Source organism: Haliotis rubra, unplaced genomic scaffold, assembly GCF_003918875.1.
Source record: "Haliotis rubra isolate DU_JTF1 unplaced genomic scaffold, ASM391887v1 Scf197, whole genome shotgun sequence".
NCBI classification, from domain to species: domain Eukaryota; kingdom Metazoa; phylum Mollusca; class Gastropoda; order Lepetellida; family Haliotidae; genus Haliotis; species Haliotis rubra.
This window is the reverse complement of record NW_025765969.1, coordinates 263,322-288,565: the sequence shown is the minus strand read 5'-3', so window position 1 is coordinate 288,565 and position 25,244 is coordinate 263,322. Positions and strand designations below refer to the sequence as shown.

The window sequence follows — 25,244 nt, the reverse complement described above, 5'->3', positions numbered from 1 at the left end:
ATAACGAGTATAGCCAACTTCTCATTTTCGAAGAATTAGCAATGAATTTGATTAAATCGTATTTATTCCTTCAATACCGCTGTCGCAGTAATCTATAAGACTTTATGTTATTATTTTCCGGGTTTTATGGATTTAAATCCAAACTACGCCTGCGCACGAAGGCCGGAAGTTTTGAACATGTGCGGTAAACAAGGAAATTCGATGACACCAGCAGTAAGTCATTCGACTGATTATTTTGTGTCAGCGAAAATCGGAGGCGGCGAGGAACTTAATGTCAGTACTGTCATGAATGTAAGTACACACTAGACACATGCCACATATCTGAGGCAAAAGTGGATCAAGGGGAATATCAAGGGGATCATTTGTTCCGAAATGAACTTCGATTTTTATATTCACGATCAGACTTGGCAGATGTGATCGGCGTTGTCCATCTGTGATTATGACCACCTAGCTGGTGACACATGATAACATCTAAAAGTAAAAACAACAACAACAGTTTATGGAATAGTTCAATATGTAATACCAAAATGGTTTTGAATCTATGAATCAGTAACCCAACAGACTTGTAAAATGCAGAGACCTTATACCGGTATATTGTCTCTGTAAAATGTCAGCCTGAATTATATCCTACACATGCCAGTGATAGTGATCCTAAAGTTGCCACAAAACCTTGAGTCGAGGCACTCATTCACTAAATCTGGTCATGTATCCTGTCCGCCACACCTCACTCACCCACTGTAGGCGTTGCCATCTCATATTCTGACCCTCTTGTACCGGGATCTAGTCCCCTTGTATACTGAAACTCTCTATTATCGCGGGCTCTCTATTATTGCAGCACATGAAAACATCAGGAAAGCAGAAACACCACACGCTGCTTTGCACTGTTTACATATGCAAATTACGTAAAATTTATTCATCGCTCTTGAAAAAGTCATTTATTTCATTGGAATGTCATGTCTAATCGTAGAAATATTAAGGTATTAATCTTTTCAGTAAGTTCTGGAACATTTTGAAACTAGTATGACCCCTGCCATTACATCTAGCAATCAAAACTTAAATTACTTCGTCAAGAGTAATCCTGCGACAACTATAAGGTCATTTGCGTATTTTCGTCCCAAAAATGTAACAGGAAGTGATGTATTATGCAAATTCACCCTGCACACGGCAGCAAATTGTATGGTACGTTTTAAGGCGGAAAATATTATTTTGTTACGTTATTGTTACCTTGTATCCAAATGAATGGAATTTTCAGATGTTTTGGTTAAAAACATGATGATATTACTAATGTGAATGAAATTCCTAAATAATTTATAATGATCAAACTATTTAGATTCATTACTTGTTTTAGTCACCGTTTTACAGTGTCATTTGCTTGTATCGCGTGCCATAGTAAGAAAATAGCAATACCGCGATAATAGAGAGTTGCTTCAATTTCCGGGTCAAACGAGGCACTTGGGATTGCTTAGATCGTATTGAACAAGTTGTGATTATCTGCCATACTATTTGTGACAGAAATGAAGATTACACATCAGTCAACTGAAAATATATAAAAAATGCCAAATGTCAGTAGGCGTTCATAATCCCGATGGCGACAACATTAAAGGTCATGCATGCAAGATTAAAACACAACTTTGCAGATTCTGATACCTTTCAGTATGGACTTACCGAAAAAAAACAAATCATCAAAATGCAAATTCAACTGATAAAGTTGAACAATAACGCGATGCAAAAAACCACTTCATAACGTCTTTGAAAAAATCGGAGTTCAAACGATTCACTAATTTTCCCCAAGCCCTTGTCTATTTCACCACACGTTCTTCTTAACGAGTCACTTTCTCAGTTCAATATTTAACATCAACGTCATTATTTAACATTGTCAGAATTTCTAACTGTGATATAGATATGCCTTTGTCACAGACAAAACTCAATGTCTGTTTTATTGACACCTATGTGTCTGCCTGCCTGTCTGCTAATGACAATATTCAATACACGACTTCGATCACTGACCACATGCAATTTGAACTTAACACCTATCAGGCTGTACACCATAAACAAAACGCATTGATTTATGGCCCGAGTTCGGTCTCTGTCACATTATGTAATTACACAGACAGGCAGGTATGATACTTGTACACATGACATGTTATGATGTCTGTTGATTGCAAAATGTTATACACGAAAAATGAGCATGTATTTACAAAACCCAACATCTCTATATATACACACACAATGAGCCATGAGGGCATCTGCAAATGAACCAGCCGTTACACTTGAGTGCACACCCACCCACTCTGACTGGGTTCGGTATCCCGGCTGCTTCGTTTCTTGGGAAGTAAACCCAAGTACAAAATATTGCACTTTTGATTTGCGATTGTACGCTTATAATTTCATGGCTCATTGTGTGTGTATATATAGAGATGTTGGGTTTTGTAAATACATGCTCATTTTTCGTTAAGCATTGTTTTTTCATAATCAGCAATGTATATTATATGTCATGAATAAGTGATAATTGTGTTTTAATTATGTTTGATTCTTTTGTTGCATGTGACCTTTAACTACCCTGATATCAGAGGGTCCCATGATACTCAACAATAGAAAAAGGGACAGTTATGATGATAAAAAATAATAGTTTCTATTTTTTAATGTTGAGTGAAATTATACTTTATTCAGATTTGGCCCCTTGCTCCATGTTTTCAGTCTTAAATGTTTCTGTTTGTAGATCTGGTCGACAGGATGACATGGAAGGTCGTGGGACTTTGCAACTCCCCCTACTCTTCTGTCTATCGTCAACATTTTCTATTTGTAGATCTTGTAGACGACGTCACTGAGGCATCATGGGAGTTCAAGGTTTATGGCAGCTCCTCCAGGCAGCAGGGAAGCCGGTGTCGCTCGAGTCCCTGGAGGGGAAGATATTGGCAGTCGGTATCCTGTAATAACAATTAGACTGGATGCAAATTACGTACAGTCTTGAGATCAGCCTTGCTTATTCATATGTTGCATACTTTCTTAACAGGTCTGAAATCTGCATTTAAGACAAATGTTTTTGGTTTAGCTTCTGCCAACAGAGTGAGCTTTACGTCTGCAAAAAACAGTTTATGTGTTCATTTTGCCTACCTGTAAAGATCTGCCCGGGTTAGAATTGGTCTTCAGCAACAGGATCAGGTGGTCACATTCGCTAACTTGGTTGACACATGTCATGGGATCCGACCCGTGAAGATCCGGGGTAGAATAGGTCTTCAGCAACCCATGTGCTTGCCATAAAAGGCGACTATGCTTGTCGTAAGAGGCGACTAACGGGATCGGGTGGTCAGTTTCGCTGACTTGGCTGACACATGTCATTGGTTCCCAATTGCGCAGATCGATGCTAATGCTGTTGATCACTGGATTGTCTGGTCCAGACTCGATTATTTACAGACCGCCGCCATATAGCTGGGATATTGCTGAGTGCGGCGTAAAACTAAACTCACTCACTCACTCATGGGATCCCATGTGCATAGATCAATGGCCATGATGTCGATCACTGGATTGTGGTCCAGACTTGATTATTTACAGACTTCGGCCATATTGCTTATATATTGCTGAGTGCTACATTAAACAAGGAACCAACTACCAGATATTTTGCCACTGTTATTGTTGTAGACTGTTTCATCCTCTGAGATATCCAGATCTTGCATGTTGATAAACCTACACTAGACTGTTTCCTTTGATATCACAATCAGTGTCAGAAACTAACGTTACTCTTATCGTCTTTTAACCTCGTTTGTCAGAATATTATCATTGTCAACTTAAATTTGCACCTTAACTCAGAAGATGTGAGTATTTGGCTGCACCAGGCAGCGAAGGGGATGCGAGACAAGGATGGCAACCCACTGCCCAACGCCCACCTCCAGAGTTTGTTCAGCCGTGTGTGTAAACTCCTCTTCTACAAGATCAAGCCAGTGTTTGTGTTTGACGGTGGCGTTCCCATACTCAAGAAACAGACACTGGTAAACTTCATTTCTCCACTTTATTTCATTCTCGAAGATCACAAATGGCAGTACACAAGCAGTTATAGTTTATAACATATATCTGAACAATTTATCAATACTTAATTTCACATAGCTTTACTGATTACTCTAGACAAATGGAAATATATATCAATATTTCTTTTGTTTCTTTTATTATTGTAGTCAGTATTTTTAGGGCTCCTTGCCTCTAGGCAGGAGACCTATTGTAATCGTTCGGATTATTATTATTACTATTTATTATTCTGCCGATTTTTGTACCAAACATAACTCCTAAACCAATGCTGAGAATCGCTTACAAAAAATCACACAGATGCGCACCGAGGTGTAGATATTCCCCTTAAAAATCTCTAGGCTCTAGGCCCAATAGCAAAGGGGAGATAATTCAAACTTAATTCCAAAATATCAAAGTTTGACAGCAAATATCTCAAGAACTAATTGTTCCAACACTTCCAAATCTCTTGTACAGATGCACAATCGAATTCCCAACAATTTGCTTGGACGGGTCAAGTCGCTAAAACGTACCGTTTGGCAGTTATTTTTGTTTTCAGTTTTTGGCCATGTTTTTCAGCAGTTTTCTGAGTAGTTTGCTCCCAAAATGTGCTGGGTGCCATTGTACAAAGCAATCTTAGCACTAAAGTGATCGTATGTCCCATACCTCAACATAGACTTACGACAGTCTTAGCGTTAAGATTGTTTTGTACAACGGCACCCTGAGCTCCAACCATCAGCTCTAGACATTCCAAACTTTCCATAACTGATGTCCAGTAACCATTGTGCAAATTCTGCACAAAAGTATCTGCCAGTATGGTAGATGAAGTCATGGTGATTCCAGAACACTAATTGGTTTGACAGTAGACCCAAGAACAACTGAGATACAGCCTTTTAAAGAGGGAACTATTTCTTCTCCAGAACTTCTTAAAGGTACATGACCCCCGCCGTCCCAGGCTGTATTTGGAAGATCCATTTCGCCTGTAAAAAAAACGTGTTCTGGCTCGGTTTTGGACGATGATTTCTTGCCCTGAAATACAATAGATAGAACTAAAGCCAAGGACCCCTCATCGTTGCTTGCAACAATATTTTTCAATTTAAATTAATTAGGCCACTCTATGTATATAAACCACCTAACAAGGGTATAATCAGGGATGTTACAGTGTTCTCATACAAATCAGTCGTGGAAAATTATCACCAACTGGTGAAGAGTAACATGCACAACTTATTTTAGTATTACGTGTATGAAATATTTTTTCTGTGTTCTTGTGTGCTAGGTAACTGTAACAATTATTGTCATTAGGTGTATCCTTTAATACAGAAACTGCAGAAATTCATTCACAAATTGTATTTCCCACTGAAATAGGTAAAGTGAGGTGAAATTGGGTTTACTGCCGTGCTTGAGAATATTTCGCTCATATGACCTACGTGTATGCGCAGGTATATGTGTAGGCTGCGCGGCTGCTTGTACCAGCCGAGACTGAAGCTGGTTTTACAGTGCTAGCTAGCTCACTGAGATACCATGCCGCAGTGAAGCATGAATACCCCACTCAGACACATTATACTGACTCGAGCCGACCAGTCCTTGTTGTACCCATTAATGCAGAGCCAGGCAGGGACCAACAAGTACCATATTTTAACGCCTTTTGGTATGACGGCCGGGGATCGAACCAGCGACCTTCTCCTCTCCGGCGGACGCTCTAACCACTACAACACGGAGGCGTCCCCACTGAAATAAATTGACAAAAGGTGTCATTGTGGAAGTGATTATTCTCCCATGTTGTTATCTCCCCTGTATCCATGACTACAAAGTGACTGCAATGGATTGTGCTGAGTACTATTTACTTCAGTATGTAGAAATTGGATCTTCGTGAACAACGAGAAAATGAGTATGGTTTAAGACTACTTTCAGCAAGGGTTGGGTATTGCCGAGAATTTTCATATAGCGATATATGTTACGATCACGAGAAAGCATATATTGTGATATGTATTGCAATATATTGCAAGAATATTTTTAACAAAAACTGCTTATAATTATTTACAGAGCAAAAACACAACAAAATCACTATGCTTGATTAGGCTTTAATAAAAACTTTGAATCATGAGAAAATAAAAATGCAAATTGTTTGGAACAAATGAAACAAGGAAAGGAACAAATTAAACAATGGAAATATCCGAAGATTTCCGAGTGTTATGAACTTTTCTGAATGCATGTCAAAATACCGGTTTTCGATCAGCGTATTGATAATATGTATCGTTTTCATGTCTGAACCGTTAAATACCGGTAAACCCGGTTATATTGCCAGCCCTGCTTTCAGCAATATTCCAGCAATATCACAGCTGGCGACATCAGAAATGGGCTTCACACATTGCCCCAATGTGGGGAATCAAACCCAGGTCTTAAGTGTGACGAAATTTAAAAGCTTTAACGCACTAAGGCTACCCCAATGACCTTCATGAGCAATCATTGTCAGTCACTTTCACTCTTTCACACAGCTCCTGATACCTGCATGAGAGTTTGACATCAACGAGAGGCAAGTCAGGAGCTGGAGGAAAGAAAAGGCAACATTAAATGAGATGCCTAAGAACAAGAGAGCAAGGCTATTTACTGTATCCCCTTTGTTAAGCTTGAAGACATCCTTGCGAGTAAGTAGATTTTGGAAAAGAGACAACTTGGCTTAATCGTCACAAGGAATATGATTAGATCACCGAGCACTGACCATGTACAAAAATCGAAGAAGGAAGAATTAGGCTTGCCCTCGCATCATTTAAAGCGTCTTCAACTTGGTGCTCACGTTTCATGAACAGGAGCAATCGGGCCCTGAGGGAGAGGACACATATTGTGCAGAAACTTCCTGATCAAGTGAACACTAAAGTGGATTTATTCTATGCATTTGAGATTAAAGAACGAAAAGCAATCAACTACGACCTATCGCGAGATTGGCAGGGGTGGAAATAACTTTAAAATTGCTAGTGTACTCCTGTACAGTGGCACATGTAAAACCACTTGCCCTGATAATTTTTCCACTATATCGGCCATTTTCTTGTTGATTTTTAAATAAACAACATAATTAACATTGGAATATCAACTGGACACCAGTACAGTGTGATATACAAATTTGCTTGCCCGACAGAAAAAACACTGGACTCGGGTGTCGGAGCGCCGAAGGCCAGGCGTCGGTACGCTCAGGGCAATGGGTTATTTCCACCCCTGATTGGGAACATGGATGAAACTCTGCTGAGTTTTGATATGCCTGGTTCCAAGACCGTGGATGTGAAGGGATCAAAGACGATATCGGTGAAGACAACTGGAAATGAAAAACAACATTTCACCGTAGTGCTTACATGTATGGCGGATTGGACAAAACTGAAGCCTATGATTGTGTTTAAAAGGAAGACAATGCCAAAGGAGAAATTTCCGCCAGAGGTTATTGTGTCGGTACATCCCAAAGGGATGGATGAGACTTTGGTGAATAAATGGATTGAGAATGTGTGGTCTGTGAGACCAGGTGATATCCGAGGATTCAAGTACCTTCTTGTTTGGGATAGGTTCAGGGCCCATTTGTGTTCGTCAGTGAAAAGAACTTAGTGGAGACACATCAAGCCGTTATACTTGGTGGATGTACATCACTTCTTCAACCACTAGAGGCGTCTCCTTGAACAAGCCCTTCAAGATGAACATTCAAAAAATGTGGTCAGAGTGGATGGTGAGCATACTTTCACTAAATCTATTGCAATGAGGAGAGCTCCTCTACCTGAAGTGGCAAGATGGGTCAAAGAATCGTGGGATGAGATCCCAAAAGGACATGATTGTGAATTTGTTCAAGTGTGGCATTTCAAATGCAATGGACGGATTGCAGAGCGATGCATTGTTTGATGAGTTCATAACAAATGGTTCAAGAACCTGATGAAGAAGATGCCCTTGGCTGTGAGGATCTTGAGGACTATTACAATGGCGAGACGAATGAATTGGCATGGCCGACACTGACTGGCAAAGACAGCAAAAACTGAATTTCATGGCTTTACTGTTGAAGATTTGTAAATTACATCGCACACTACAATCAAACCTGCCCTTATGCATAGATGTACATGGAATGTTCATGTTATTGTAATTATTATTATTACTATTCTGTATTACTGTCAACACAGACAAAATAATATAATGTTTTGAATCATAAATGACTTCAGTTATTTTTACTGTGAGTACATTTACTCATGGGTTCAAATTTCTATATGCACCGATTTCACAAAATGGCATCTCGTTGTTGATACATACAAACATCGTTTGATCGTTGGGATATAAAAAGGAAAACAAACACAGGTTTCGAGAATAATTGTCAGTATAATCTTTATTAGATACAAATCTCACCAAACATACTTACGTTTTACATCCAAGACGGTAACTGCCAGATGTCTTGTGGTGTGAGTTGGCCGCGACCCATTGTGGGGGGTCGGCTTATGTGCGAAACATACCATTTTGACACTGATTTTAAGGGTCAAGTTAGGGGTCGGCTTATCTATGGGGTCAGCTTATCTACGGTAATATACGCAGGGGCTCCAGATAAGCCCGTATGTACGGATGAAAAATATGCATGATACTGGGTAGGAAATAATTTTGAAAACTAGCAGATACGCACCACAGCAATGGTGTACTTAATCATTTACAGACATATTTATATGAAAAAGTATTGTTTTATTGTTTATTGACCTGTTTACACAAGAGTAGCAATGTTGTGGTGCATATATGACACAGAAACACAAGATTACTGATTACTAATTTCCATTCAGTACTCTTAAGTTTTTCCAGTACTCCCTATATTGAAAAAATAAGGAGTATGAACTCCTGATGTTGAAAAAAATTATCTGGAGCCCTATATATGGTATATTGCAACACGTATGGCGATTCGGATACCTGTATTGCAATAAAAATGTTTTGCCTGTACAGTCCTATATCTGAGTGTTAGAACTCACAGAAGACAAAATAATCATTAATGAATGGTCATTATCAATTTGGCCAAGCTAGCCACGTCCCCTTCTTGTTTGACAGTCTCAAGGAAGGTCTGCTGTATGTTATTGTCATGTTAAACTTTCAGGCTGCGAGACGAGAGAGGAGGGCGGAGGCTGAACAGGAAGGGGACAAGGCTACCAAGAAACTGCTGCACAACCTCATCCGCAGTGAAGCCATCAAGCATGCCCTTGGACAGCCAACAGAGGGCAGCACCAACTCAGGGCTAGCTGCTGTCAGGTCTTCAGGGAGGGGAAGGGACCTGTTTGAGTTACCTCCCTTGCCAGAGATGGACAGGGAGTAAGTTTTATATGCCTCATCTTGATGATATCTGTTGATCATTACTCTGCATGGTACTGTTGAAGAACTACTGTAAGTTTCAGGAAGCATCGGTAGTTGTAAGCACAGCCTATTGATCTGAAACTAAAAATACTGAAACTAAAAATAATCACTCCTGCTTTGTCTGTTACTTCTGATACTTAAGGTTCATACATTTCATTATACGGTTTATAGCTTTACAGGTTCATATAACAATACTTTGTGTTGATCTGTAGCGAGATTATGGCTGGATGTATTGCATGTATATTTTTGTTTCAAAATTTATTAAAAGTTTTCAACTTAAGTAATATTCTCAAGCTAACGACGTTTAACCCAATTTCACCTCACCTCACCTCAAATAAAACACCAAGAGCACAGTTAAAGAGGCAAGAGGATTTTCAGTGTGGTCTTGACTGGAACTGTATTTTCCTAAAATCGTTTAAATCAACACAAGACACCAAATTGAGATGGTTCCAGTACAGGATACTCCATAGAATTTTAACTACCAATACATTTCTTCAAAAACTTAGAATAAAAAGATTCTGACTTATGTTCATTCTGTAATGAAGAAAAGGAATCTATTTGTCACTTGTTATGGGAATGTGAATTTGTGCAAACCTTTTGGTCAAATTTTTTTATCATGGTTAACAGAAGGTTGTGACCACATCCATGATCTCAATCTCACTATGGAACTGATAATTTTGGGCTGTTCGAAAAATATTTTACTGACTCTGTTTTTGACTTGTTCATATTATTGGGAAAATATTACTTGAACAAATGCAAGCTCAATTCTGTTTTACCAAATATTGCGCGCAGTTCAGAAGTGAGTTGAGATTGAGATATAGTATTGAAAAATGTATTGTCTTTAACAAAAGCTGTAACGATGAATTTTATTCGAGAAATGGCTCTTATGTCATGTCTTATTCAAAGGCGACTGAATTAATTATATTCCTAATATGTTTGATAATTAAAATTAATCTTGTATGTGTGAATGATGAGTAAATGGATTGTCTTGTTTCAGTAAAATTGCCACCTGTATCCTATTAAATTACTGTATATCTTCGGACTGAGCTGTCCCCTGGCTGCTTAGTTTGACTGTAACAGGGATTCAGAAATAAACTTTAAATTAAATTAAAAAAAAAAAAAAAAAATTTAAACAAAAACAAAGAAAACCAAACAAAACTACAGGAATGCAATGTAGAGTAAGACATAATGATGTGGTAATCTTCAGTTTTAGAAGGATTTTAACTTCTTTGTTTGCATTACGTTGTAACAAGCTGAGGTGAACTTTCAGAAGAGATCTAAATGTTTTATACAGGTTCATATAACGATACTTTGTGCTGATCTGTAGCGTGAGATTATGGCTGGATGTATTGCATGTATATTTCTGTTTCAAAATTTTATTAAAAGTTTTCAACTTAAGTATCACTGTCTGTTCTTTGAACCAGAGCCATGTTGAAAGTTTGTTCTTAAACTTCGGTCCTTATTTTTATGTGAAGGATTCTGTTTCAGGACAACAGGTGGCTTAAACTATGATGATGGTGATGATGTTGATCCATGGGAGGAGAGACAATTGCACCAGAGGATAGTGGAGGTATTGTTGTTGATGGTGGTGGTGGTGGACAGTGGTTATTTTAGTCGTGGATGCCTAGCATCCCATGGTTGTCACATCAGGTGTCAGTATATGAGTGGCAGGGAAAATACTTCATGGATCTGTGAACATCTGGAAAGACAAATACCATTCTTAGCTGTAACCATGGTGACGTGGCACATTGAGTATCATGGATGGGTTATTTGTTGCCCTTAACATCCACCCCTGGCTTGTGCCACTTGCGAGTGAGTGAGTGAGTGAGTGAGTGAAGGTTTACGCTTTTAGAAATGTTCCAGCAATGTCGTGGCGGAGAACATCAGAACATCAGATTTGGCATAATCATGGTTCTTGATCGGTCAGCACGTGTGCATGTGAGTACACACCTAAGACCTACATCACATCACTTCGTACTTTCCTCCCGCTATTGAGGGCCTCTATTGGCCAGTTGCCTAATGTGCTGTTTCACAGTGCAGTGTTGGGTCCCTTGGGCAGGCCCGGGAAACTTAAGATTGTGGATTCGCATCTGGGTTCTCCTGATTATGATTTAGGTTTGAAAGCACCATTCTTGTGCTCTTAGGCTTCACCAATGTGATCAACCCCAAAGACTTGCATAACTTTAGGCCTTCCCCACAGCTGACACTGCAGGATGTAACAGGAATACTGTTCAAGTGGTGTTAAACTCACTCACTCACTCAACCACTCACTCACTCACTCACTCACTCACTCACCACTCCACCCTAACCACTCACTCAAACCACCCACTCAACCACCGGCCCACCCACTCAGTGACTCACTCACTTGCTTACTCGCTCACTCAATCAACCACTGACCCACTAAGACTTTTCTTTCTAAATGTTCTGATCTATTTGACCTATTTAGCCAAGTCTTTGTTTCAAGAAGTATCTTACACAAATGATCATAAAGACTTATTATTATTGTTTGTGGCCACACCATATATCCTAGGATTTCTTAACATATAACCCGTAAAACACAATGTAACCTCTGACACGAATGAAAAGAATTAAAGTAAAAAACCCAAGCATATTTGGATCATCGGAGCTTATATCAGCATCTGTTCTATTTGCAAAAACCCAACCTTCCCGTGTTTAATCTCCAGGAGGAGTTCCAGTCTCTGGACAGCATTGACGTAGAGTCGGATGACTTCCGCTCCCTGCCGTCGGAGATCAAGCACGAGATTCTCACCGAGATGAAGGAGATGAGGAAGAGACGACGGCTCGGCAAGAGAGTGCCTCTGCCTGAGGTACAGACTGATGCTATAGAACTCAATCGATGGTGTTTACAGCCTTCTCCGTTCTTAATATCCTGGATGGATATGATGCATCTTAGTTACGTTATCTTACCTCGTACATGAATGTCAGATTTTGATTGGTTGAGACCCACCCTAGTATTTTCAATGTACGCCACTAAAATGTAAGGTACATTTCTTATATTCCCCCCTCAAATATCAGGACAGGGTGCCACCGTTGAGAACAAATTTAGCGTTAGGACTGTTGTATGCCTATGTTGTTGAGTGATGGTCACCTTAGCGCTAAGATCACTGTGAACAACGGCAACCTGTTATCATGATATTTATCTCAGATTTCTGATGTAGGATGCCATTTCCTGATAGTTACAATATTTTCTGAATGAAACAGATCTAGGGGGAAATAACTCTAATGTTGTTGCATAAGACATACCTGCAGTATTATTAGGTCTTTCAGGGGCCGGGAACCTAAAGAGTTAAGCCTCGACGGTTAATCCTTATCTTGAGACAAATGCAGCAACGATTGTGGAGGTAGACCTGGATGTTGTTGTTGACGGTTAACCTGTCAAGTCGGCCCCTTGAGACCCACCTTATATAATATTACCTTAAAATGAGAACCCGACCACACTCCTGATCGGACACTTCATTAACGATTATAATTAATATATAATGATTATTATCATTATTACTGTGATCATTATCATTGTTATTATTATTGTTATTGGGGCGGTGGGGTAGTCTAGTGGTTAAAGAGTTGGCTCATCTCGCCTAAGACCCTGGTTCGAATCCCCACATGGGTACAATGAGTGAAGCCCATTTCTGGTGTCCCCCGCCATGATATTGCTGGAATATTGCTAAAAGAGGCGTAAAACCAAACTCAGTCAGTCAGTTCAGACCGACATGGTCTAATGTTTTGATATATTTGAAACAAATTTTTGTTTTCAAATTTACATAGCATCAGGTTTCATATTCACTAGTATGTTCTGCCAGTCAGTCAGTATTATTGTTATTATTCCAGAATTCTGATGACTTTTCTTCCTACCAAATGAAGAAGCTTGTTAACCAGAGCCGACTGACCAACCATATTGAATCCGTCCGTAGAGAGATGAACGCCCAAACCAGTGCTGACTTTTCTCAGGCTGTTGGAAGCGAATACCTGGCGGGAGAGTTTGAGTCTCGTCGTGTGGTGTCAGAAGATGCCTCTCATTATATACTAATCAAAGGCCTCAGCAAACAACGGCAAGTAGAACAGGCATCCCGATGTGAGGATGTCGTCACCAACGTTGATGCTGATGCTGTGGCGAATGTTGTGACGGAGGAGGAGAAAAAGATGCTGGAAGAGCCCGATGAGTTGTTGATCGATAGTGACAAGGAGAAAAATTATAATTCCAAGGCAGCTGAAAATTCTCGGGAAAATGACTGTTGCATTAATATTGGTCCAGATATTTTTGAAAATGATAAAGGTGCTGGTTCAAAAGATGTGGTAAGTGTGGGAAGTTCTTCTGAAAGTGATGATGTAAAAATAACTAAAGTGGAGAAAGATGTGACAGACGACTCAAAACGTGACTCGGTTGCTGGGTCGGAAGTTGTGATTATTGAGGATGGGAGTGGGGAACCAGGTCATGTCGACAAGGGTCACAGTATGAAGAGGAAGGTCGAAACGGAGGAAGGTGAAGTTGAGAAAACCAAGATGTCTAAGTTGGCTGCTGATGTGAAGGTTACAGATGTCAGTGCAAGGAGTGAACCCGAGGATAAGCCACAGACCCAGCAGGAATCTGACTCTGGTATGGTAAAACACCTTTAGCCGTTATTTTGTGGCCATTTTATAGCTAACTTGTCCCAGTTGTACCATATGTCGATTATGTAATCTTATGCACCAGGGCCTAGATTTTCGAAGCTCTCTTAGCACTAAGATAGTGGTAAGTGCCATACATTAACATTAACTTATGACTATCTTAGCACTAAGAGAGCTTCGAAAATCTAGGCCCAGAGCTCCAGATAAGAATTAGGTCATGTGGGTACTGTACCCACTGCATTTTTTTGGAGTGGGTATTATGAATGTTGAGTTTGTATTTAATTTTCCGTTACCCACTGCTTTCAAATATGTGCGTATTTCAGTCATTTCACTCACCTAAGTATGACGTCATTGAGTAAGTTTACTAAGCAGGTATGTTCTGCCTTATATCATACCTAATCAAAACCAACTTAAATATAATGGAAATAATTTCATAAAAAATCACTCATCCTATACTGACAAAAATACAATACTTGTCCTATGCTAACAGTACAACTTGATAGCAATCGATGTCTTTTCATTACCCTACCGATTTTATAAATATACTCTGTAATGCATTTGTTGTAAACTTTTTATGCGATGTAACAATTATTTTTAAATGCGTCTAAAAATGGTATGCAACAATTATTTTTTCAATGCGTGAAAATTGGAATTTTCTATGCTATCAGTTTTACCTGGATCATAATGCTGTCAGCTGGAATATTGCTAGAAGTGGCGTAAAACTAAAATCAGTCAGTCAGTCAGTATCTTCTATTATTTTCGGCATGGTGGGATAGCCTAGTAGTTAAAGCACTTGCTCATCACGCCAAAGACCCAGGTTCGATTCCCCACATGGGTGCAATGTGTGAAGTCCATTTTTGGTGTCCAAGCTGTGATATTGCTGAAATATTGCTAAAATTGGCGTAAAACTAAACTCGCTAACTCTATGTATTCTCCCCCAGATGATGATGAAGGGTTTATTGAGATAACCATAGACCCAGCTGCAGCAGCAGACGACGACTTGTTCCCGTCTGATATGTTCCACACAACTACTCCCACATCTAACACAGAACCTGCTGCGTCACATGTCCTGGACACAGTCACAGAAAGTACTGGCAGCACAGACAAAATACCTGTCACTGTGTCAACTGAAAACATTCCCAACAAGAAGACACCGGAACAGTTAGATGCTGACAAGGTCGCTACTGAGGATGTGAAGTCACAAGTTTACCATGAGTTCAATATTGGGGACTACCAGCTGGACGTGAGTGAAACTGAGGCTGAGGTGGCACCCCTAGTGACGAGGAAGCCAGCACTGTCACACACGGACCATCTGAAGAGTTCAAGGGAATGTCTGCAGTAAGTTGGTCTCATTTTGGTAAACTGTGGTGGTGTTGCATGAAGGTACTGGGGTTTTGAGTTGTTGTTGTGTATGACGTTACAGATGATGCCTATGGTCAAGTCATCCGAGTTCACAACCCCACCATGTTGAGACTCGTATAAACCAGAAGCAGTGTAGACAGTCAGGGTTAGAAGTGCCATTTTTTCAAAGGGTTACATAGGGCAACAGGGTGCCCATACCTTTTGATGATCCAGTTCATTTTAGCAATTAACAATGTCATTTCAAATTATGGTTAATAAATCAGAAAACATCACGTAAACCTGTGAAGTTGATTGCTGGATTTCCTGAACATTATCATGACTGCAAGAACAGCTCGGCTTCATTTGTAGTGGACCCAGAAACTAACCATAAACTTTGTTATCAACCGAAACAGGATTTCCTGTCATGTGCACTGCTATTCAATAATCCACCGATGAATAGTTTTATGGGGTGAAAAATAGGTTTTGAACAATTTCAACTGGTCAAATTTTTTGAATTTCCATTAAATGAATCATGGTGAGTATAATTTTAAGTGTGCTGCCAGGGCATATTGAAATTATTTCATCTGTGCCATTTCAATATTTACCGTGCTATGGCATGTAAATTAAGCACTACTTTGATCACTGCAGTGCATTGAATCATAATGCCGTTGTGTTTAGGGTATACCAAAGTGTAATCAGTGTAAGGGAGGTAATCTTGCAATACCTGATCCAAATCTACATATCTCAACCCAAATGACAATAGAGAGAGTTGTAGTTCAGGGTGAAAGGTTTCCAAAGCCCAACAGTAGTGTCCCTTTATGGTTGCTGCAGTCTGTGTCCAGAGATCACTTGTCTGCTATAGGTTGACTTGGAGGATATGCAGGATGAGCTGGAGAATGAGAGTGAGACCCTACGAGCTGAACGGGGACGTCAGGAGCGGCTGGCAACTTCAATCTCAGACCAGATGAATGTGGAGGCACAGGTAGGTCAGCTTGAAAGCAGGGGTGGATCCACAGAGAGAGAGAGAGAGGGAGGGTTAGGGAGGGGGGGATGGTTTGCAGGGGTGGGCAACCCCCTTATCCCACGAAACTTTGTTCCCTGAGGAGCATTGTCCCCTAACCTTTGGACTTCATGATCTATATGCACCCCCCTTCTCCAAAATCCGGGATCCGCCCCTGGAAAGGACTACTTTCACTGAGATTCTGCACTGAATAGTGAAAAGGATAATAAAACAACAAAAATGATTTTGGTTTGTTAAATCTTGCTGTAGATGTCTTTACATAACACAAACTTTAATGATATATAGTTATGATAATTTATATAAGCCCTAAGTGTAATTTCTGGAGCTGTGTGAAGGGCAACCTGAGCTGCTCAGGTTGTTTGGGATGTCCTGAGCAGTGAGTCTGTCGTCTTCTGCAGGAACTGGACCGCCTCCGTGGTGTAGTGGTTAGAGCGTCCGCCCGGAGAGCAGAAGGTCGCGGGTTGATCCCGACCGCGTCATACCAAAAAGATGTTAAAATATGGTACTTGTTGGTCCCTGCCTGGTGCTCGGCATTAATGGGTACAACAAGGACTGGTCAGCTCGGAGTCAGTATAATGTGTCTGAGTGGGGTATTCATGCTTCACTGCGGCATGGTATCTCAGTGGGCTAGCACTATAAAACCAGCTTAAGTCTGGGCTAGTACAAGCAGCCGCACATACACATACACATGCATGCACATCGTCATATGAGCGAAATATTCTCAAGCAGTGACATAAAACCCAATTTCACCTCACCTCTGCAGGAACTGCTTGAGCTGTTTGGGATCCCCTACGTTGTAAGTCCGATGGAGGCAGAAGCCCAGTGTGCCAAGCTGGACATGCTGGGGCTGACACACGGAACCATCACCGACGACAGTGACGTCTGGCTGTTCGGGGGCAGCAGGGTCTACAAACACTTCTTCAATCAGAAGAAGTCTGTTGAGTTCTACAACTTTTCTGGCATCCAGGCTAAATTTGGTGAGTGTTGCTGGGTATTTGCTATTTCTGTGTAAAATGCATACACATTCTGTTGTTAGATAGCATTCTGATGATTTCTTTGGCTTTCTTTGTTGATAAAACTGACAGAAAATGTAAACATCTTTGTCTTCTTCAAGTTGGATCAGGTACACTCTCTGGGGGCCAGTAAAATAAGGTTTACACCAGTGAGTATGGTTTTACGCCACTTCTAGCAATATTCCAGCAATATCACGGCGGGGGACACCAGAAATGGGCTTCACACATTGTACCCATGTGGGGAATCGAACCAGAGTCTTCAGCTTGACGTGCGCAAACACTTTAACCACTAGGCTACCCACTGCTCCAGTTTACACTAGTTCTGAAAGGATGTATCTGAACAAAACCTTATTTCTAACACTCCTTGTGTCAAACTTGCTATTCCTGCTGGAACTAGATGCTAGAACTAGATTACAACATCAATATTATAACTCTGCATGTACCTCGGTATGTCTGTGTGTTGGGATCTTTGCATGTTACAACCTCTATGTATGACCTCAGTATGACCTCAGTGTCTTATGACCTTTTGAACCTCAGTATGATATGACCTCATGTTGTCTTGTGACCTCAGTGTCTTGTGACCTCGGTTTGAAGTGACCTCCGTATGTTGTGACCTCAGTATGATGACCTCAGTGTCTTGTGACGTATATTTGTGACCTGTATGATCGACCTCAGTGTCTTGTGACTTGGCCTATGTTTGAAGATCTGACCTCCTTGTGATGTTGTGACCTCAGTATGATACGACCTCAGTGTCTTGTGACCTGGATTTGAAGCGACCTCCGTATGTTGTGACCTCAGTATGATACGACCTCAGTGTCTTGTGACCTCGATTTGAAGCGACCTCCGTATGTTGTGACCTCAGTATGATACGACCTCAGTGTCTTGTGACCTCGGTTTGAAGTGACCTCCGTATGTTGTGACCTCAGTATGATACGACCTCAGTGTCTAGTGACCTGATTTGAAGCGACCTCAGGTTTGACCTGACCTCGGTGTGAAGTGACCTGTATGTTGTGACCTCAGTATGATACGACCTCAGTGTCTTGTGACCTGGTTTGAAGCAACCTCCGTATGTTATGATCTCAGTATGTTATGACCTCTGAAACTACCTCTGAAGGAAGCAACCTGTATGTGTTACAACCTCTGCTTTGTATCGAGCTATGTATGCTACATCAGTCTATGTTACAACTTCAATGTTAAGTTATTGCCTGTTTCAACCCTTATATGCTAAACTACTGTATTTTAACAAACTCTGTATGTTAAGACCTCAATCTGTTAAAACCTGTATGTTTTGACCTCCATATGATACAGCCTCTGTGTGTTAAGACCTCTGTATATCTGACCTCTGTATGATAAGTTCTCTGTATATCTGACCTCTGTATGATAAGTCCTCTGTATATCTGACCTCTGTATGATAAGTCCTCTGTTATGACCTGTTTGTTATGATTTCCGTATGATACAACCTCTGTATGCTAGAGGTCTTGACAGGGAGACTTGTGACTTCAGTATGTGACCTTTGTATGATTTGACATCTGCGTGTTACCTCTGTATGTTACACCCTCTGTATGTTACATACCTCCGTATGTTACACCCTCCGAATGTTCCAGGTCTAGACAGGGAGCAGCTGATCTTGCTGGCCTACCTGTGTGGGAGTGACTACACTGAGGGCTTCCAGGGGGTGGGGCCAGTCACTGCTCTGGAGATCCTAGGGGAGTTCCCTGGCCACAACATCGACGGCCTTCTGGCACTCAAGTAGGCATGATAGACTTGTTTTATAAAACCCTCCTCCAACAACGATGTGTTTAATACCTGAAGGGTAAACTCTGTCTGATTTGTTTCCATAGCAATGAAAGAGTGTGAATTTCCATCATATTATATTGCTCAACATTAAAATAAGTTATAAGATTTTTTTCCCTGGTATGTGAGTTAACATGTTAATGTATGAATATTAAAATACAGTGTGTGAGCTTGTATGGCAACACAGTTTGTTTTGCCTTCTACTTGTTCTACCTTCCTCCCTTGTTTAGGAGGCGATGGGGTAGCCTAGTGGTTAAAGTGTTCGCTCGTCACGCCGAAGACCTGGGTTCGATTCCACACATGGGTACAATGTGTGAAGCCCATTTTGGTGTCAGCCATGATATTACACATAAATCTTTCAAATAATTGTTCAGAAAAAGTAGGAATAGGGTAATATAAAAAATAACATATTTTCTGTTTAGAATTACAAATAGAGTTCCTCTTGAATTAATGTGGAAAAAAAACTGCCAAGGCTCCAAAATTAAATGTTTACTTGGTATATTCATTGTTGGTAGATAAATTGGTTAAAGCGTTTGCTCACACTGAAACTCGATTCCCAACATGGGTACTTTGTGTGACTCCCATTTCGTGTCCCCTCGGGACTGGAATATTGCTAAACCGGCATAACACTAAACTAACTCACTCACTCACTCACTCACTCACTCACTCACTCACTCACTCACTCACTCACTCCTCACTCACCACTCACTCACTCACTCACTCACTCACTCACTCACTCACTCCTCACTCACTCACTCACTCACTCACTCACTCACTCACTCACTCACTCACTCACTCACTCACTCACTCACTCACTCACTCTGTGTGCAGGGCATGGTGGGATGAGTCTCGACAACAGGACAAGAAGCCGATGACAACTAAAGTCAGGACCAAGATCCGGGAGATGGAGTTTAACGAGGGTAAGTACCTCACGCTGTACATTACGATACAGGCAGGATTTCTGGTCCTCTGTCTGCGGAGGCTCTGCATAATATACTGAGGGAAACAAATAAGGGAACATATGAAAGATCAAGTGCTCCTTTATTTTTTTCCAGGTTTCTTCGCAAGTTTTGTATTGCACTATGGGTGAAAATCTGGGAATAAACCTAGGAACACTGTGATGAAGCAATGTTCCTTATTTCTTTCCCTCAGTATATCATCATGGTGAACTTTATTAACATTAGGGTACCCGTGAAGGTCCGGGTTAGAATATTGATCTTCTGTAACCCATGCTTGTCGTAAGAGGCGACTAACGGGATCGGGTGGTCAGGCTCGCTGCCTTGGTTGACACATGTCATCCGGTTCCCAATTTGCGCAGATCAATGCTTCGGATCGATTACACTGAGTGTATTATTGTATAGCTTGTTGTTGTTGTTTGATTACGGTAGATGTTTCCACTGCATTGGTTTATTATTGTACTGAAACGTTGTTGATGTTTATTATTGTGTTTTCTTTGCACAGGTTTCCCCAATCCTGCTGTCATGGAGGCATATCTCAACCCAACAGTAGACGAGTCTGCCGAGACGTTCTCCTGGGGGTCACCTGACCTTGACCTTCTGAGAGAGTATCCTTATGTGACACCCTACTTTCATTACCACATAACCATCATCAAGGACACAAACGATGGTAGTGGGTTAGCCTAGTGGTTAAAGCATTCGCTCATCATGCGAAAGGCCCGCCATGATATTGCTGGAATATTGCTAAAAGCGGTGAAAAACTAAACTCACTCACTCAAAATGTGCAGGTTACATTTTTACATTATTTTTACTTATCATACAACTTGCTTGCCCAGTAGATGTGATGAAACAAAAGTAAGGAAGGATATTCCAGGTCTAAGATGTTGTGAAAAGTCTATAATTTAGATAGGATGGCTTGGATTATAACAGAAGACATTTTTTCAATGGCTCGGTCATGTGGTGTACACTAGGAAAGGGTGTGTTTGGGTGAATTTTTTTGTCTGTTTTTGGTGAACATAACGAAAGAATCCACTTTAACTCGGGAAGAGGTGAGACAAGCAATTAATATGAGTATGGATAAGTATAAAATAATATTTTGACTTTAAAATTTTTATATTTTTTTTATTATAGTAAATTTACCTATCCTTGACTTTGTCAGTTATGCCAGGGAGAGGTTGGGATGGAACAAGGACAAGGCAGATGACCTCGTGTTGCCTGTCCTCAAACAGCTCAACAAGAAGGAGGTATGGTGTTATTCCACTGTTAGTCTTTAGCCTCGCGACCAAAGTGCAAATGCAAACTTAGTTGTTTACGAAAAGGGGCGGTGGGGTAGCCTGATGGTTAAAGCGTTGACTCGTCCACCAAGAGACCCGGGTTCGAATCCCCACATGGGTACAATGTGTGAAGCCCATTTCTGGTGTCCCCCGCCGTGATGTTGCTGGAATATTGCTAAAAGCGGCGTAAAACCAAACTCAGTCAGTCAGTCAGTTTACGAAAAGATTTTTTTGCATCAACTGCATGACAAACAAGACACGCTTTACAGTTGGCAAATTCTGTCTAAAATATGGTTTATAACAAGGAAGATGGCATTGTGTAATCAAAGATTGTACTTGGTAGAGATGATCCTTCTGTTTGTCTAATGTGTCTGTTGTGTCATATGTATCGTACAATACATACTATTGATACAAGATGGTGAGTTACACGTGTCACAATCAGTGTGTACAGGATGATACAAGCTGAATAGGCTTGTACAACAAAACACTCCAGGTCCATGAAATTTCAGCTGATCTGATAGTGAACACGTTTATCATTAAAAGATCACTGGATTGTCTTGTCCTCACACGATTATTTACAGACCGCCGCCCTATAGTTGGGATATTGCTGCATGTGGCATAAAACTAAACTCACTCACTCAGAACTTAAGTTTTCGGTAACGTATAGGTGAGTGACAGGTGGATATGGTTATACAAAGTGGTTCTACCACTGGGATGTGACAAGCATGTGATGTTATGTAGACCAAAATGACGTCATGGCCAGAGATGCTACAAGATGGCTACTGACTAATCTGATCAGTTTGCTGGATTCTTTAATAAGTAGCAGTAAATGTTTGATAAATTGATTATACAACCATCACACAGACGTACAGATGAGCTGCATATCTGCATAAATTACTCAAATATTTATGTGAAAACTCAATTCCTATTAAGTCTATTGCGTACAAGTACGCTTGAATTTTGGTAAATACTCAATAAATGTGATCTTACATGCATACACACAAAAATGTCAAATATTAGCTTACATAGTGTAACATTCACTAAACGTACTAGAATTTGAAGTAAACAGACCATTAAGGCTGTGTGCTACAGATGGAGGTTACTGGGGATAGATAAAATAACTGAGGTATATTGTGAGGTTCTATTTCAGCACATAAACTTGGCAACTTGCATTCCTTCTTATCTTTTCTCATATTACCGATCAAATATGAATAACGCACGCTTAAACCAACATTTAAACTATATTCTATTTTCACAAATAATGGAAAGTGGCAAAATACCCAATTGAGTTTGAGTGAGGAGGGTATAATTTTATTTGGTTACTCAAACGAAAATTAGGATACCAACTTGAGATGAACACAAGCGACTACATAACTCAATGACCCAAAAAGTTATTTGTAGCTCTGATCACAGTACTGACACTTTTTTGAAGCTGGTATATATCATACTCATGGTCTGGCCAATAGAAATACAGATATAAATGATTTGGAACAAATTGAAATTACCACACCCTATTTGGTAATAGCCAATTATCAGTTTTTGTGGTCACCAGATTGAAATATAAGTTGTACCTTCCATAACCATACCTAACTTATTATTGTCTGGAAATATCCAGCAGACATATTTTGGTAGGCCTATCCATTATTCGATCCTTGAATACAACATTCATGTTCAATTCTTGATTGTAGAAACACCGCTATTTTTCATGTGTCTAAAGTTAATCTGTCATGGAATCACAAATTAACAACAATCAACTAAAACATGTCCTGTAACGTTTTGGAGTAGTATATAAGTATATATATATATATATATATATATATATATATATATATATATACAGTAGAACACGGATATAACGAACTCCAAAGGACCAAGAAATTTAGTTCGCTATATCCGTTGTTCGTTATTCACATTTGACCGCCATCTTGGATTGTAGAGATGTAGAGACATGTATATGCTGAGGCTACAAATCTTTATTCTTGTACATGTACATTGACATAACATTAAAATTCTGAATTTATCATTCACAGACATTAGCTAGAACATGTTTAACAATCACAACAATCTCAACAATACATGTATATACATGTAACTGTAATTAATGACCATCAAACAATGTTCATTCGCTGCCAACAAGGTTGATGTATACCGCTAAGTGGCTGAGCTGACACTGAGCTGACACTGAGTGAGTTCGCTAATCACGTCGTTAATTGGGTCTTGGGAGTAGTAAATCAGTTCGCTATAGCCGTTAATTCGCTACTCACGAGTTCGTTATTCGCGTATAATTTTAATGATATTATAAGGGACTACTGACGGGACTTTTAAATTTGTTCGCTATATCCGTTTGTACGCTGTATCCGTGTTCGCTGTATCCGTGTTCGCTATATCCATGTTCTACTGTATAGTATATAAGCACCCCAACATGAGATTGCTTCATCAAAGTGAATTATGTTGTCATATTTCAGACACAGGCGAAAATCAACAGCTTCTTTCAACCAGAATACTTCATGGAATCCAAGCAGACGGTCAGTAAGCGTGTAAAACAGGCCCTAAAGAAAGTTAGAGGGGCATATCACAATGAAACACCCCAAATTACCACAAATGAAGACAGAATTCAAAGAGCAAAAGAAATTTTAGGAATGCCAAAAGGTAGAGGGAAAGGTCGAGGCAGAGGTAGAGGTCGAGGCAAGGTCAGAGGTCAAAGGCCAGAGATCAAGGTTAAGAATGAAGTTGCTTTGTCAGAGAGTAGTTCCAGTGATGAAGGAGGTTTTTTCCACGAAGAGCCAGAGGAAGTTGAGGAAAAACCAAGGAAAGGAGGAGATGGAGTGAAGAGAGGAAAAGGCAAAGGAAGAGGAAAAAACAGGAAGCTGGATGGAGACTTTGATAGTGTCGGACATATTGGAAAAGTGCCCTTGAGAGACCAGTCAGTTCCTACTGCTAAGAAATGAACTTTCTGTTGGACCAGACTAACAAATGGACCAGACAATGTAATGAGAACTATTTGATTGAAATTTATGTTGAGGCAGCAATGAAATACCCATAAATGTCAAGCTATGCAGCAACCGTCCAGGGAGGACTCTTATGAATTGGGTCTTCTTTAGTACTGGTCCATATATTGTCCCACAGATTTCATTGTAATGTTAAGTGTAATACTTTAGGGGCAAACCTGAAGCCCAATAGTTTGTGATTATACTTGTGGCTCAGTAAACTCCAGTTACCGTGGTTACTTATAGTGGAAGAATGTGTGGAAATTATCATTGACATTCGATGATCGGCAGCACTGAACCAAGGGAACAATCTTTACTCACTCACCTTCATCAAGTCATAACCTATATGTCCTCGTCCTTATTCACTCTCCAAAATTCATTCTATTTATGGCAATGTTAAAATGAAGAGACAGATGTATATATTTCATGAGCTCATTGTTATGTTTACTTGTTTACTCAAGTTAGTATTTACATGACACAATTTATATAATCTTGATCCTGCCAATTTGCTCAGGGATTATTCTTGAATTGTACATACATGTTTAATGTCATGGTTCATTAGGATATTTTTATAGCAGTCCTCAGAACAATCTCATTAAATTCAATCTTTTACTCTGATATGATATGATACTATTTGCTGTGGAGATCTTACAAGTCCTGCGTGAACTTTAACTACCTCATCGTCATGTTCCAGGCATTTCCAGTAATTTTCATAGCAATATTTGCAACGGGTTTTGCTCATTTAAATGTGACTGATATATCGATGTGTCACCAAATTATGTATTGATTTTCAGAAAGGTGTATTTATGAAGGTTTTCAGAAAGGTGTATTAATGAAGTTTACATTACTGGTAAACTAAAGGAGGAAAATCTAATGTTTTGGGGTTTGTC

The 25,244-nt window shown here is 40.1% G+C and overlaps 1 protein-coding gene across 1 annotated transcript; it reads left to right on the top strand.

The window, feature by feature from the left end:
- The first annotated feature begins 178 nt into the window (after positions 1–178).
- LOC124274978 (DNA excision repair protein ERCC-5 homolog) lies at positions 179–24,972 on the top strand. The gene is given in 16 exon segments (XM_046710353.1): positions 179–291; positions 2,807–2,922; positions 3,811–3,986; positions 9,089–9,300; positions 10,831–10,912; positions 12,027–12,170; positions 13,192–13,957; positions 14,910–15,298; positions 15,301–15,306; positions 16,172–16,291; positions 17,094–17,307; positions 18,948–19,092; positions 19,969–20,057; positions 20,599–20,701; positions 21,253–21,337; positions 23,833–24,972. Coding segments are annotated over 15 exon segments (3,102 nt in total). The 5' UTR covers positions 179–291; positions 2,807–2,834; the 3' UTR covers positions 24,316–24,972.
- The last annotated feature ends 272 nt before the right edge of the window (positions 24,973–25,244 follow it).